The sequence below is a fragment of the Capsicum annuum genome, unplaced genomic scaffold, assembly GCF_002878395.1.
Source record: "Capsicum annuum cultivar UCD-10X-F1 unplaced genomic scaffold, UCD10Xv1.1 ctg3026, whole genome shotgun sequence".
NCBI lineage: Eukaryota > Viridiplantae > Streptophyta > Magnoliopsida > Solanales > Solanaceae > Capsicum > Capsicum annuum.
The window spans coordinates 34,105-49,846 of record NW_025836809.1 but is presented as its reverse complement, the minus strand read 5'-3'; the positions used below and the strand labels follow the sequence as shown (position 1 = coordinate 49,846).

Below are 15,742 nucleotides of genomic sequence, written 5' to 3'. Positions count from 1 at the left end.
AAGTAGACATTCACTATATATGGTATATTTATAACACATAGGAAAATTAATGAGTTTAAGGGGGACATATATTTATTGCTCCAAGTGGAAAAACAAAAATAATTTTGGACAACATATAAAAGGGTAGGACAAAAACATGCTTAAGGAAACTATGTGGGAAAATGTTTTGCCCAAAAAGGTATCATATAAAATAAAATGTAACCAAAGAAACTACTATTTGTTCATATTAGTTGGTCACTTTTACTTTTGCACACTCCTTAATAAATCACACACACAAAATGATAGTTTTATTACACTCCCGAAGAGTATTAATTGCAGGGGTAAAATGAGAAAAAATTAATTAATTTTATCTTGATTTAACAAGTGAAAAAGCAATTGGGAACCTGTAATTTTACCAAGATTGATGATCCAATAATATAGGATGGAAAATTATTTATTATTCATATTCTGTTTCACTTTCATATGACATTATTAATGGTGAGCTCAAAGAGGATGTGTACGTGACGAAAAAAAGAAAGAAGCTTACTTTTGGTCGTGCGGGGTTCAAAAAGGGTCGGATGACAAGGGGTAATTTTATGCAGCCTAACCAGTGACATCGGTAAAGTAGTAATTTTAGTAGTTAAGCCAAGACTCTTCTTCACAATGAGATGTATAAATAACCATTCTCAGAGCTAATAGAATTATTGTCACAATAATATAGAATACACTGCGTAGCAGAAAGTATAATAGAACCTATCTACTTTTTTTATACGAAACCTCATATGCATCCTTACATTGTTGCTCAAGAAAATCAATGAAAGCTAGTGCAAATACATAACGAGTCGTTGATCATCCCACACAGTCAACTTTTTGAAAAATGGCTCTTGTATATAATTATGTAGACACTGTATATAACCTGCATATTGGTCACCAAAAATAAGAATCCTCTATAGTGAATTCAATCAATAATCACTCTCACTTTCAACGTTTAGTGACTTTATAACTGTTCTTTATAGCCTCACTGTGTAGCAAAAGCATGTACAACTACAAAGTTACCTATGAGTTTCCTTTTTCTATAGGTTCATTAGTCGCGATAAGTGAATTAGAATGAATATAAATACGTATGCTAACCTTCATAATTCATACAAGCAATGAAGGAATTTGCCATCAATATTACTTGGTTGAGTTCATACTTCTGGGAATGGAACATCTGCTTCGAATGCTTCCATAAGCATTGCCACTCTTTTTTTCCTAGCAGGAGTTAGCGTGGCGACCAAATTCTGCATTGCGTAATCAAGCATCCATTTTTCTGCTTTTTTCCTCTCATCTGCCATTTGATGTCTTAAGTCCACTTTTTCTGGTTCTTGATTAGGTGTAGCGGGAAGAAGCTGAGGTGCCCGGGGGTTGAATTTCCTTGCTCTTTCTAGTGCCTTGATTGATATCCAGGGAGGATCAACTTTTTCAGTTTGCTCCAGTTCTTGGACCTTTGTGTCTTAGGTTTGTTCGTGGTTAGTGGAAGTTCTCTCTCTTCTTTTGGATCCTTCATTTCTTGATCCAACATCTTTTTATCTTCAGTTATGTCAAGATTTGTCAAGCTTTCTGTAGAATTTGAGCTATTATTCACTTCATCTTCAGCCTCCGAGAGTTCCTGGTCTGAGATTATGTCACTGGTGACTGACTGTGTATCTAGCGAATTATCTTGAATTGGCGTAGTAAGGATCTCGTTAACTGCCTCTCTTATGAGTTTGACTGCATCATCTCTATAGAAACTTCCCTCGTGTTGCCTTGGATTATGATCTTCCCTGCTTGTCTCTGCATCATCCTTTGTCTTGAAGAAATCCTAGAGAGAGTTGCATGTTTTCCTTTCAGCCGGTGTATTGCTATCTTCTACCCCATCATTAGTTCCATCTAGTAGTTCATTTCTAACTTTTGATGCAATATCTGATAGAACATGCTGTGATACCATGTGCTATATGCTGATGTAACTCCGTTTGTCCGCCTGACCCTTGGATGCTCTATTGTCTTCTTTGGGATCAGACATTGATAGCAAGAGAGAAAATCCCCGACCAAGTTTAGGTTTTTCGCACATTCTTTTTCTGTCTCTTCTTGGTAATATTTTCTTGCATTGCTGCATCATTGGCTGAAGATGAACTCTGGATGCTCATTTCAGTGAGTGAATTTTTTTCACTATCTTCAATTTAGCTCTGAGTTGTATTAGATATTTCACTAATAACGCCATCATTATTCTCAAGCTCCACATCTTCTACTCCATCAACTGCATCGGTTAAGCTTGAGATAGATGAGGGGATCTCTTTCCTGGAATCATTTAAGCTTATAGTTCAAATGGGGCATTTTTTTCTCGCTGAATCGGTGTGCTATAGCCTATGGTTTTGGGGATGGGCCTAGGGTTCGGGTGTACCATAGGTTAAAAATCGATTGGGGTATGCCAGGGAGGCTGGAGAGCATCTTGAGGTTGTTAGTTTGGGTAGGCGTGGTAATTTGGGTGGTTAAACGGGCGAAATGGTGAAAATAGGGCATTTTTGAGCCAAATCAGTGTGCTATAGCCCATGGCTCTGAGGGTGGGCTAGGGATCCGGGCATGCCGTGGGCTGAAAATCGACTGGGGCATGCTAGGGAGGGTGGGAAGCATCCTACTGTGGTCTGTTTGGGTGATTGGGACAATTTCGGTGGTCAAACGGGCAAAATAGTGCAAACGGGGTATTTTCAAGCCAAATCATTATGCCATAGCCCATGGTTCCAGGGGTGTGCTCGGGGTCCGGGTGTGTCGTAGGCTAAAAATCGATTGAGGCATGATAGGGAGGTTGGGGAGCATCCTAGTATGGTCTGTTTGGGTGGCGAGGTCATTTGGGTGGTCAAACAGGGGAAACAGTGCAAACGGGGCATTTTCAGGCCAAATCATTGTGCTATAGCCCATGGTTCCAGGGGTGAGCTTGGGATCCGGGCATGTCGTGGGCTAAAAAGTTGACTGGGGCATGCCAGGGAGGTTAGAGAGCATCCTAGTGTGATCCATTTTGGTGGGCATGGCAATTTGTGTGGTCAAACAAGAGAAACAACGCAAATGGGGAATTTTTAGGCTAAATTGGTGTGTTATAGCCCATAGTTCTGGGGTGGGCCGGGGGTTCGGGTGTGTCGTGGGATGAAAATTGACCTAGGCATTCCAGGGAGGCTGGGGAGCATCCTTGTGAGGTCCATTTGGGTAGGCGGAGCCATTTGGTGGTCAAACGGGCAAAATTGTGCAAACGGGGAATATTTAGGCCAAATCGGTGTGTTATAGCCAACGGTATCGGGCGTGGTGTCGGGGTTCGGGCGTGTTTTGGGTGAAAAATTGACCGGGACATTCCAGAGAGGCTGGGAGGCATCCTAGTTTGCTTCGTTTGGGTGAGTGGGCCCATTTGGATGATCAAATAGGCAAAATGGTGCAAACGAGGCATTTTCGGGCCAAATTAGTGTGTTATAGCCCACGGTTCTGGGTATGGCCTTGGGTTTGGGTGTGTTGCGTGCTAAAAATCAACTGTGGCATGCCAGAGAGTTTTGGGATTAGCCTAGTATAGGTCGATTAGGACGGCGTGGCTATTTGGGTAGATAAACGGGCAAAACTGCAGCAACAGGTGTGTTTTCGGGCTAAATTTGTGTGCTATAGCCTACGGTTCTGGGGGTGGGCCTGGGGTTCGGGCGTGATGTGAGCCAAAAACTGACCGGGGCATTCCAGGGAGGCTCGGTCACATCCTAGTGTGGTCCGTTTGGGTGGTTGAGGCCATTTGGATTGTCAAACGGGCAAAATGGTGCAAATGGGGCATTTTTAGGCCAAATCGATGTGCTATAGCCTACGATTCTTAGGGTAGGCCCAGGCTCCGAGCATACCGTGGGCCAAAAATTTATTGGGATATGTCAGGGAGGCTGGGGAGGGTCCTAGAGTGGTCCATTTGGATTGACGGGGAAATTTGGGTGGTCAAAAGGGCGAAACGGTGCAAATGGGGCACTTTTTTGGCTAAATCGGTTTGCTATAGCCCACGATTTTATGGGAAGGACCAGAGTCCAGGTGTTTCGTGGGCTAAAAATAGACCGGGGCATGCCATGGAATCTTGGGAACATCCTAGTGTAGTCTATTTGGGTGGGCATGGCCATATGGGTGGTCAAACGGGCGAAACGATGTAGATGGGATATTTTCGGGCTAAATCGGTGTGCTATAGCCCATGATTTTATGGGTGGGCCCAGTTTTTGGGCATTTTGTGGACCAAAAATTGATCGAGGCATGTCAGGGAGGCTGGGGAGCATCCCAATGTGATCCATTTGGGTGGGCGGGGCCGTTTGGGGGGTCAAACGGGTGAAACGTGGTATTTTTCAAACCAAATTGGTGTGCTATAGCCTACGGTTCCAGGGGTAGGCCTGGCGTCCAGGCGTGTCGTGGTTGAAAATCATTCAGGTCATGCTAGGGAGGCTAGAAGTGTCCTTGTGTGGTCCGTTTGGGTGGGCAGGGCTATTTGGTTTGTCAAACGGGACAAATAGTACAATCGGGGCATTTTTGGGCAAAATTGGTGTGTTATATAGCCTTGTGGTTCTATGGGTGGGCCTGGGGACCAGGCATGTTGTGGGTCAACACTCGACCGAGGCATGCTAGGGAGGTCGGGGATAGGCCTAGTATGGGTCATTTGGGCCGACGTGGCCATTTGGGTGGTCAAATGGGCGAAACAGCGCCAACGAGGGTTTTTTCAAGCCAAATCGGTCTGTTATAGCCAACGATTCTAGGTGTGTTATGGTCAAAAATCTTTTGGGGGCGTGCCAGAGAGGCCAGGGATCATCTTAGTGTGGTCTATTTGGGTGCGCGGGGCCATTTTGGTAGTCAAACAAGCGAAATGGTGTAAACAGGGCATTTTTAGGCCAAATCGGTGTGCATCCTAAAGTGGGGAGCATCCTAAAGTGGTCCGCTTGGGTGGGCGGGGCCATTTGGGTGGTCAAACAGGTGAAACGGTGTAAATAGGGCATTTTTGGGCCATATTGGTGAGCTATAGCCCACGGTTCTGTGGGTGGGCTTAGGGTCCGGTTGTGCTGTGGCTCGGAAATTGAACTTGGCATGTCAGGGATGCTGAAGAGCTTCCTAGTGTGGCCCGTTTGGGTGGGCAGGGCCATGTGGGTGGTCAAACGGGCGAAACAATGCAAATTGAGCATTTTCAAGCCAAAGTGGTGTGCTATAATCTACAGTTCCGGAAGTGGGCCTGGGGTTTGGGCGTGCGTGGGCTGAAAATTGACCCAGGCATGTCAGGGAGGCTGAGGAACATCCTATTGTGGTCCGTTTGGTTAGGAGGGGCCATTTAGGTGGTAAGACGGGCAAAATGGTGCAAATGGGACATTTTTGGACTAAATTGGTGTGCCATAGCCTATGATTTTGAGGGTGGGCCCATGGTTTGGGCATGCTATTAGCGGAAATTGACCAGGCTATTCTAGGGAGGCTGGGGAGCGTACTAGTTTGGTCCATTTGGATGGGCGGGGCCATTTAAGTGGTCAAATTGGCAAAACAGTGCAAACGGGCATTTTCAATCCAAATCGATGTGCTAAAGCCCACAGATTTGGGGTTGGGCCTAGGGTCTGAGCATGTCGTGGGTCGAAAATCATCCGATGCCTTCCATAGAGGCTGGGGAGCATCCGAGTTTTGTCCGTTTAGGTGGGTGTAGCCATTTGGGTGGTCAAACAGATGAAATGGTGCAAACGGGGCATTTTCAAGCCAAATCAGTGTGCTACAGCCCATGGTTCTGGGGTTCGGGCGTGCCTGATGTTGGGCGTATTTATACGTCTAAGCACCATAACTTACCCATGTTTTAGCTAAGTTTTGAGGATAAAATACATAATTCTTGCACTTTTAGTCTAGTTTTAGTAAGTAAGCTGACCTATGTGATTAGCATGCTTTTCAGGTACTAATAAGGAAGATTTCAGCACTTTAGGGACCTGTGGACAACAAAGGAAAACTTCACATAACAAGGAAAGCAGCTCTTGGACTGAATGTGGCGCATGAGAACTTTTTCCCGGGCAAACTCACTATTTTTAAATAGTTAAGGATGCAATAGCAATTTATTAGAGAAGGATGTTATTAAAAGCATTATTGCTGAATTTTTATTATTCATTATTCAGATTTTGTAATATTTTGGAAAACAGAGACAACGACTTAGGGGAAGCGGATGTAGAGAGGCAAACGTGCTTTCCTCTTATTCTCGCTAGTCATCTTTATCGCCGAGATTGTTCTAGTTTTGGTATGATGATTATGTCTATTTTGAGTTCTGTTTTATTCATGAGTAGCTAAGCTTATTTGTTAGGGTTACGGAAACCTTGTAGTATACTCTCTATTGCTATGAGTTTGTGAATTTATGATGTGTCACGCCACTTATATCATTACTCTCTTCATTTTGATTGAATTCTCATGGTTGCAAACATAGAGAATGCGCCATTATTGCAATAACTTGTTCGATAGAAAAGTTACTGTTTGGAAAAGAGAGTGTGACAAGAAAATAGGGTTTCCAACCTCTATTTACACGTTAATGGCCTAGCAGGATTAACTTCTTGGAGAGTTCGTATAATTTGTTGTACACTTTGGGTTCGAAAGAACTAAAGTGAATAAATCCTTGATGGTTGAAAAACACTTGGGTTTAGAATTAGAATACGTCTCTCTATAAGTGCATGCATGCATAAACTCCGTATTACTCATAGTTAATAGAGAAGTAGAAACTACAAGGTGGACATAACCCTAACTTGTCATTCTCTGTGATCAATTATTATTACATATCATCTCATCGTTACACTGATAATATCATTGTGCACTTAAACCAAAATCCCCTTATCTTGGAACCTTCGATCAACAGTCTAATAATAATCACAATACTTAGTGTCCATAGTATTCCCTGTGGGATTCGACACCCAACCCAGTTGGGTTCTATATTTGACAGCGACCCCTTACACTTTCTAACGAGAGTTGTAATTTGGACGTATCAGTGCCGTGGGACGAAAATCATCCGGGGTATGCCAGGGAGGCTGGGGAATATCCTAGTGTGGTTCGATTGGGTATTCGACGCAATTCGGTTTGTCAAATGAGAAAATGGTGCAAACGAGGCATTTTTGAACTAAATCGGTGTGTTATAGACGACGATTTTGGGGGTGGGCTTAGGGTCCGGGAGTGCCATGGCCAAAAATATTCCAGGACATGCCAGGAAGGCTTGGCAACATCCTAGCACGGTTCGTTAGGGTGGGCAGGGCCATTTGAGTCGCCAAACAGAAGAAATGGTGTACATGGGGAATTTTCAGGCCAAATCGATGTGCTATAGCTAAAGGTTCTGGTGGTGGGCCTAGGATCCGGGCATGCCGTGGGTCAAAAATTGATTGAGATATGCTAGGGGGACTGGGAAAGGTCCTAGAGTAGTCCGTTTGGGTAGGCGTAGCCATTTGGGTGGTCAAACGGGCGAAACGATGCAAACAGGGCATTTTCTAGCCAAATGGGTGTGTTATAGCCCACGGTTTTGGGGGTGGACACGGGGTCCGAGCGTGCTGTGGGCCAAAAATCAACTGTGACATGATAAGTAGGCTGAGAGCATCCTAATGTGGTTCGTTTCGGAGGTCGGGGCCATTTGGGTGGTCAAACAGGTGTAACGGTGCAAATGGGGCATTTTCGAGCCAAATCAATGTGCTATAGCCCACAGTTTTAGGGGTAGGCCGACGGTCCCGCGTGCCATGGGCCAACAATTGATTAGAGCATATCAGTGAGGTTGGGTAGCATAATAGTGTTGTCCGTTTGGATGAGCGGAGCCATTTGAGTAGTCAAACGGCCTAAACAGTGCAAACACGCCTGTGCCTCGAGAATCGTGGGCTATAGCACACCGATTTGGTCCAAAAATACCCTAATCTAGCTGTTTTGCCTGTTTTATCACCCAAATAGCCCCGCCGACCCTAATGGACCATACTAGCCCGCTCCTCAGCCTTTTTAGGGTCCTCGATAAATTTTTATCTCTAAAGATGCCCGAGCCCCAGGCCCACCTCCAAAACCGTAGGCTATATCATGCCGATTTAGCCCGAAAATGCCTATTCGCACTGTTTCACCCATTTGACCACCCAATGGCCCCATCAACTCCAACGGCCCACACCAGGCCGCTCAACCTACCGAAAGGGGGCGATTGATTTTTTGCCAAAAACATAATCGGGGCCCCACGTCCACCCCTGGAACCGTGGGCTATAGCAAAATAATTTGGCCCATTAATGTCTCATTCGCACCGTGTCTCCTGTTTGACTACCCAAATGGCCCCGTCCTGATCCTGCTTGGGGGCTCTCGATTAATTTTTGGACCAAAACACGCCCAAGACCCGGGCACACCCTTAGAACCGTGGGCTATAGCCTCGTACACGCCTGAGACCCGAGCACACCCTTAGAACCGTGGGCTATAGCCTTCCTGGGGCCCTCAATCAATTTTTCGCCCAAAACATGCTCGGGCTCGGGCACACCCTTAGAACCATGGGCTATAGCCTCGTACACGCCGTTTCGCCCTTTTGACCACACAAATTATCTCTCCAACCTTTACGATCTACAATAGGCATCTCCTCACCCTGCCTGAGGGCCTTCGATCAATTTTTGGCACAAAATATGCTCGACCCCTGGACCACCTCAAAATCGTAGGCTATTGCACACTGACTTAGCATGAAAATGCCTAATTCATGTCATTTCTCTCATTTGATGATCCAAATGGCCCCGCTAACTCTAAAGGCCCTTACTAGGACACTACTTAGCCTGTCTGTGGGCCTCTAATTGATTTTTGGCCAAAAATACGCTCGGCCCCAGGCCCTCCCCTAGAACCGACGGCTATAGCACACCAATTTAGCCTGCAAATGCCCCATTAGCATCGTTTTACACATTTTGCCATGCAAATGGCCCCGCCAACCACCACAATATATACTAGGCCTCTCCTTAGACTTCCTGGGGGTTCTCGACCAATTTTCAGCCCAAAACACGCTCGGGTCCCGAACCTACCCCCGTAATAGTAGGCACTAGGACATCGATTTGGCCCTTAAATGTTTTGTTCGTGCCATTTTGCCCGTTTGACCACCCAATTAGCCCCGTCACCTCAAAGACACATGCTAGGCTGCTCCTCAGCCTTCCTGGGGTCTGCTGGATTTGCGACCCAAAACACGCCTAGGAACCATGCTCACCCTCGAAACCATAGGCTATAGCTCACCGATTTGGCCTGAAAATACCCCACTAGGCACCATGCTGTTTGCCTATTTGACCACCCAAATGGCCTTACCGACCCCAACTGCCCATACTAGGCTGTTCTTCAGCGTGCGTAGAGGTCCCCAATTAATTTTTATCCAAAACACACTCGGGCCTTGGGTCCAGCCCTGGATTGTGGGCTATAGCACATCGATTTGGCTAGAAAATGCCTCGTTCTTGTTATTTTGGCCCTTTGACTACACAAATGGACCCACCGACCCTAATGACCCATACTAGGCTGCTCTTAGCCTGCCTATGGGGCCCCTATCAATTTTTGGCCAAAAATATGCCCGAACCCCGGGATCACCCCCGAAATCATGGGCTAGGGCGCACCAATTCAGCACACAAATATGTCGTTCGTGCCGTTTTGCTTGTTTGACCACAGAAATTAGCCCGCTAACCCCAACGACCCATAATAGGACACTCCTCAGCCTGCCTAGGGGGTCTCAGCTGATGTTTAGCCCAAAATACCCCCGATATCACCTCCGGAATCGTGGGATATAGAACATCGACTTGGCTCGCAAATGCCCCATTCGTGCCATGTTGCTTGTTTGACCATACAAATTACCCCGTAAATCCCAATGGCCCATACTAGGCTACTCCTCAGCCTGCCTGGCAGCCCCAATAGATTTTTCAATCCAAAACACGCCTGAGCCTCATCCCCACCCCTAAAATCATGGGCTATAGCTCACTGATTTGGCCCAAAAATGCCCCATTCACGTCGTTTCGCCCTTTTGACCAAACAAATGGCCATGCCGACCTAACCGACCCATACTAGGCCACTTCTCATCTAGCTTGGGGGCGTCCAATTGATTTTTGGCATAAAAAAAGCCTGAGCCATGGACCCACCCCAATACCATGGGCTATAGCACACCAATTTGGCCCAAAAATGCCCCGTTAGCACCATTTTGCCTGTTTGACCACCCAAATGGCCCCGTCGACCCTAATGGATGCACTACGCTTTTACTCATCCTGCCTGGAGGGCCTCGGTCAATTTTAGCCAAAAACATGCTCTGTCCCTAGGCCCACTCCTAGAACCTTGGGCTATAACACACCGATTTGGCCCAAAAATGTCCCATTCTTGCATTTTTGCCCCCTTGACCACCCAAATGGCCCCGCCAACCCCAACAACTAACACTACACTGCTTCTCAACCTGCTTGGGGGCGCTCAATTAATTTTTGGCTTAAAATATGCCTGAGCCCCAGGCCTACCTCCAGAACCGTAGGCTATAACACATCGATTTAGCTTAAAAATGCCCCGTTAATATTGTTTCGCTCGTTTGACCACCCAAATTGCCCGCTGACCCTAATAGCACATACTAGGCTATTTCTCAACCTGCTTGGGTGCTCCTGGTCAATTATTGGCATAAAGCACGCCTTGGCCTCGGTCCCACCCCCAGAACTGTGGGCTATAGCACACTGATTTAGCCCAAAAATGCCCCGTTCATGCTGTTTTGCCTATTTGACCACCCAAATTACCCTGTCGACCCCAACAAAGTACACTAGGCTGCTGCTCAGCTTGCTTAGGAGCCCTCGATCAATTTTTGGTGTAAATCGCGCTCGAACTTTGGGCCCACCTCCAGAATCATGGGCTATAGCACACCGATTTAGCTTGAAAATGCCCTGTTCTTGTCGTTAATCCCTTTTGACAACCCAAATAGCACCGCCAACCCCAATATCCCACACTAGGCCACTTCTCAACCTTTTTGTGGGCCTGAATTAATTTTTAGCCCAAAATACACTCGAGCCCCCATCCCACCCCCTAGAATCGCGGGCTATAACACACTGATTGGCTCGAAAATGCCCCATTCATCCCATTTTGCTTGTTTAACCACCCGAATTGCCCCACCGACCCCAACGGCCCATACTAAGCCATTCCTCAGCCTGCCTGGGAGGCCCCAATTAATTTTTGACCCAAAACATGCCTGAGACTTGGGCCCACCGCCAAAACCGAGGGCTATAGCACATCGACTTAGCCCAAAAATGCCCTGTTTGCGTTGTTTCGCCAGTTTGATCTCCTAAATAACCCTGCAAAACCCAACAACCTGTACTAAACCGCTCTTCCGCATGCGTGGGGTCCCTCAACTGATTTTTGGCCCAAAAGATGCCCAAGCCCTGGGCTCGCCCACAGTATCCTGGGCTATAGCACATCGATTTGGCTCGAAAATACCCTATTTGCGCTGTTTTTCCCATTTGACCACCCAAAATGGATGCGCCGACTCCAATAGCCCATACTAGGCTGCTCCTCAGCCTACCTGGGGGCCTCCGATTGATTTTTGGCCCAAAAGATGCCCAAACCCGGGCCCACCCCTAAAATCGTGGGCTATAGCCCACCGATTTAGCCTGAAATTACCCCATTCACACCGTGTCGCTTTCTGACCACCTAAATGGCCCCATCAACCTTAATGGCCCACACTAGGCCGCTTCTCACCTACCAAGGGGCCCTCGGTCAATTTTTTGCCCAAAACGCGCCTGCGCCCGGGCCCACCCAAGAACCGTGGGCTATAGCTCATGAATTTTGCCCTACGCCCTATGCCAGACCATAGGTACAAAGATCATTTGGCAAACATTCTCCTATTTTATCCGGGCTTTGTTTTTAGGGTTTTCTCTTATATTATAAATACCCCTTATGTAATTTTTAGTAGAAGATACACACTTTTGATACTCATAAACATATTTTGATTCCAAGATCCATCTTTTATCTTGGGATTTTCTTGTATTAACTTCAGTTGATTAATCAAGTTACGGTTTTGGGTTTTAATTCATCTGATCATTGCAACTTCATCTAAGCCTTCAATCTTGAATGTTATTGATTTTTGCACAAGTATGAGCAGCAAAAAACCCATAGCTAGGGTTGGTCAAACCCTGGCTGATTGAGGAAGTAGGGGAAGTGTGATTTTTGAATTGAACCAATACCCATGGCATGCATTGCATTATCTTCATTATCATAGTTGTCTTAGCAGTTGCAAACGTTAGGATCCCGCCTAGATATTACTACTTACTTATAAAGAGGAGCAGTGACTTGGAAATGATAATGATAACAGTAATTTGGGAGTTAATTGTCGATCCATTGCCGCATAATAGAATATAGTGAATGGTCATTAACTTTAGGGCTACTTATCGGATGGATCGGATGGACCATTACACTTAACGATTTTGCTTAATAGTTATCGATTTTAAAATATACAAATCCACTAGCCAACTGATAAGATATTGGTTGGTTCAGTAACGGATAAACAATTATCGGGAGGTTATTAGACGGTGTATCAGACATCCACAATTCCTACTTGAATACGTCTCAAAATCAAAAAAAAAAAAAATAGAATAGAACATTCTTTTCTTTTCACAGTGACAACATCAAAATAGTTTCATTTTAAATAGTTTCATGAACCTAAATGTATATAATCACTCATGTAGTTGTAGATGGTCAAGGATTTATTGCAATGAACATTACCTTTAAGAACATAGCAGGAGCAGCCAAGTTACAAGTTGTAGCCATTCATAAAGGCAAACACAAACTAAGAATACTTTTGATTAGTTAATAGTATTAGCTAGTGCAGGAATGCTAATACTTTTGATTCAATATTGTTGTCACTTTGGTAATAGTATTAGCTAGTGAAGGAATGCCAATACTTTTGACAACTAAGAAATTAAGAATCTCAATATTTATATGAAAAAACAAAATACTAAGTTATGTCACTCCACCTAAACCATATCAATAATCAATTCTTTTGCGCAACAGCTTTTGCACAATATACTCAGAAAAATGTTTTTTTCCTTGAATTGAACAATCTCAAGTCTCAACTTTGAAAGATGTAGTAGCCATAAGACTAACTTTTACACAGGAATCTAGTTTTCCACACTTTAAATTGATGATAGTCCCATAATTCTGTCATTGACAATGAAAACCAAATATTAATAAACATTTTCAAGTAAAATATAGCTCAAGAAGAACGATCAGTGAGTACAAATACACGTAGCTCCATTTAAACCCATCTTAATTCAATAGTTAAAAACTTAAGTTCTCTACATGTTGTTGGCATATAACTATTTAACAAGATGCAGACATACAAATGACGATGACAACAACAAAAACTCATAGTAACCTTAGGTTTTATTTGATTGCAAAGATCTTATATTACCATTTTTATATATTCACCTACATAAAGAAGAGAGGGAAAAGTAAAAGCCAAAGAAAAACCCCGCTTGGAATCTCCTGAGAATACAATAACAATAACTACACTCAATCTCAATCTAGTTAGACTCGACTGTATAGATTCTCACATTCATGCTCTATTTAACCCCGTCTCAATCCAATATTTGAAGATTTAGGTTCCCTAGCATTATAAGTACCAATATATTCTATAACAAGACCAAAACACTCTTAACATATATTGGACCACCAGGCCACTACGAGTACTTGCGTGAAAATTAGAATTTCTATGCTCAGCGGCTCAATAGGGAATGTGGCGGATGTATGAAGGATGGAACGAGATTTTAAATATCCAAAAGTTTCTAAGAATTGTTTCCTATACTGGATTCTATTACTTTATTACAGTCATCACATATGCGTACCCCAACAACACAACTAGAGCCGGGTACTCGAGAGCTAACCAGTTCTATGCTTCTTATCCGGCTGGAACAGAGCTTCTTAGAGACACCACTAAGTTATATAAAGCAGCACTGGGGAATGTTTTTGAAGAAGATGAATGGGGACTGGTTGAATGGTGCATCCTAGCTAAACATTTTGAACGTCAAGGAAAATCACCATACGCAATCATGCTCAACACATGGCGCACCTCACTTCTAATGGACAACTAGATGGAAGTGGCTAGAGGGAGGATAGTAGCAGCAAACTTCTCCATTGCTGAAGAGTGGACAGCTCTCATTTACTTGAGCAAGTTTAAAACAAAGCAAGAAGTTAATTTATGTAGATGTAGACTTACTGATAGAATCATTAAACTTGTAATTTCTTGGTTCCTAACATGTATTGGCTTTGTGAAACACATTTTCTACTAAGATTTTAAGAATGTTTTGACCACCAGTAAACATAAGCTCTTAACTAAAACTAAATCCTTCCAGAGATTAGTGAAGGAAAGCTATCAGTTCAAATACTCAACGACAATGATAGACAATGATACAAATCATGGGCTGCAGATTTCTATCATTGAAAATATTAGGCGTACTTCCAAGACCCCCTTTCTCTTACCCACTAATAACAAACACTAAGATTCTTCTGCTGGAACTCGATCTTCATTTTTTTCAATCAGTTAAATTCAATCATCAACTTGAGAAGCTTAAATTCAATCATCAACTTGAGAGACTTCTATCATCACAAACTAATACATAATAAGAAATTACACCATAAAGATTGTTAGGTGAACAATAAATATAAACAAAACAAGATACCTCAAAGAACAAGCAAGACGAACAACTCTTCAGCTCACCACTGCCATGACAATATAAATATATAATACTCATTTGAATTAAGAACATAACAACCCCACTTAAAGAATCAATTCTAAAACATAATTAATAGCTAAGAATAATATGAACAGTGAAAAAGAAACATAACATGATGACTTTTATCTTCTTCTTTTTATACTAACCTTGTGAAAGGTAGGGGTTTGCATCGGTCAGTTCGGTTCGATTTTACGTGTTGTTGGTTTGGTTTATCAATTTTCGGTTTTTAATATGTAAAACCAATAACCAACCAATAAGATATTTTCTTATCGGTTTTTGGTCCTTAACAGTTTGGTTTTTGGTTTAACCAATAAGAAAATATTTATAAAATATAAATATTAACAACTAACATAAAAAAATGAAATCTTAATTACCGCCAAAACCTACGCAACGCATTTTAGTTTATAAGAATCTTCAAACTTGAACTTAATGTTAGTTAGGAAAAAATTGAATCCTAATTGTTGGAAGCTATTAATGTTTCAAGCTTTTTATTACGATAATAGCCGAATTTTATATGGTGCCTTTGTTGCCCTGAATAGGTTAATACTTTGTGAATTACTGAATTATGAATTAGCAGTGTATATAATCTATATACATACATATATCTATATATAGAGAGAGATAGAGAGAGATAGAGAGAGATTTAAATATATAACATAAATAGGGATAAAACAATAACTTAGTGTATCCTTATTGGGTTATCGGTTTAACCGATAACCCAATAAGCTAAAACCAATATTGAACCATTTACCCAATAAAATTTTTTATAAAACCAATAAAAAACCGTTAACCTGATAACCCAATACCAATAACCCAATAACATTTTTATCGGTTTGATTTATCGATCGATTCGGTTTTTGCACAACCCTAGTGAAAGAAAAGCCGTCTTTTAAGCTTGTATAGTTGTACTACACATCAAAGACAGTAGGGTCTTTTCCTGCACTAGCTAAATCTGAAAGAGAAGAATAATATAATGAGTAAACTAATACATAAAAATCATTTATAACAACAACACACGTAAAGATAATTCTATTACCTTTTTC

At 43.1% G+C, this 15,742-nt stretch overlaps 1 protein-coding gene across 1 annotated transcript; it reads left to right on the top strand.

The window, feature by feature from the left end:
* Window positions 1-6,243: 6,243 nt before the first annotated feature.
* On the top strand, window positions 6,244-14,057 carry LOC107871600. Its single transcript, XM_047402905.1, has 2 exons — window positions 6,244-6,270; window positions 13,731-14,057. Exons 1-2 carry the CDS (start codon window positions 6,244-6,246, stop codon window positions 14,055-14,057), a joined length of 354 nt encoding a protein of 117 aa, XP_047258861.1.
* The last annotated feature ends 1,685 nt before the right edge of the window (window positions 14,058-15,742 follow it).

Coding starts and splice junctions, on each gene's coding strand:
- LOC107871600 (XM_047402905.1), top strand. CDS start 6,244: ATGATGATTATGTCTATTTTGAGTTCT. Junction 6,271..13,730: donor TTATGTCTATTTTGAGTTCT/GTTTTATTCATG, acceptor GGATGGAACGAG/ATTTTAAATATCCAAAAGTT.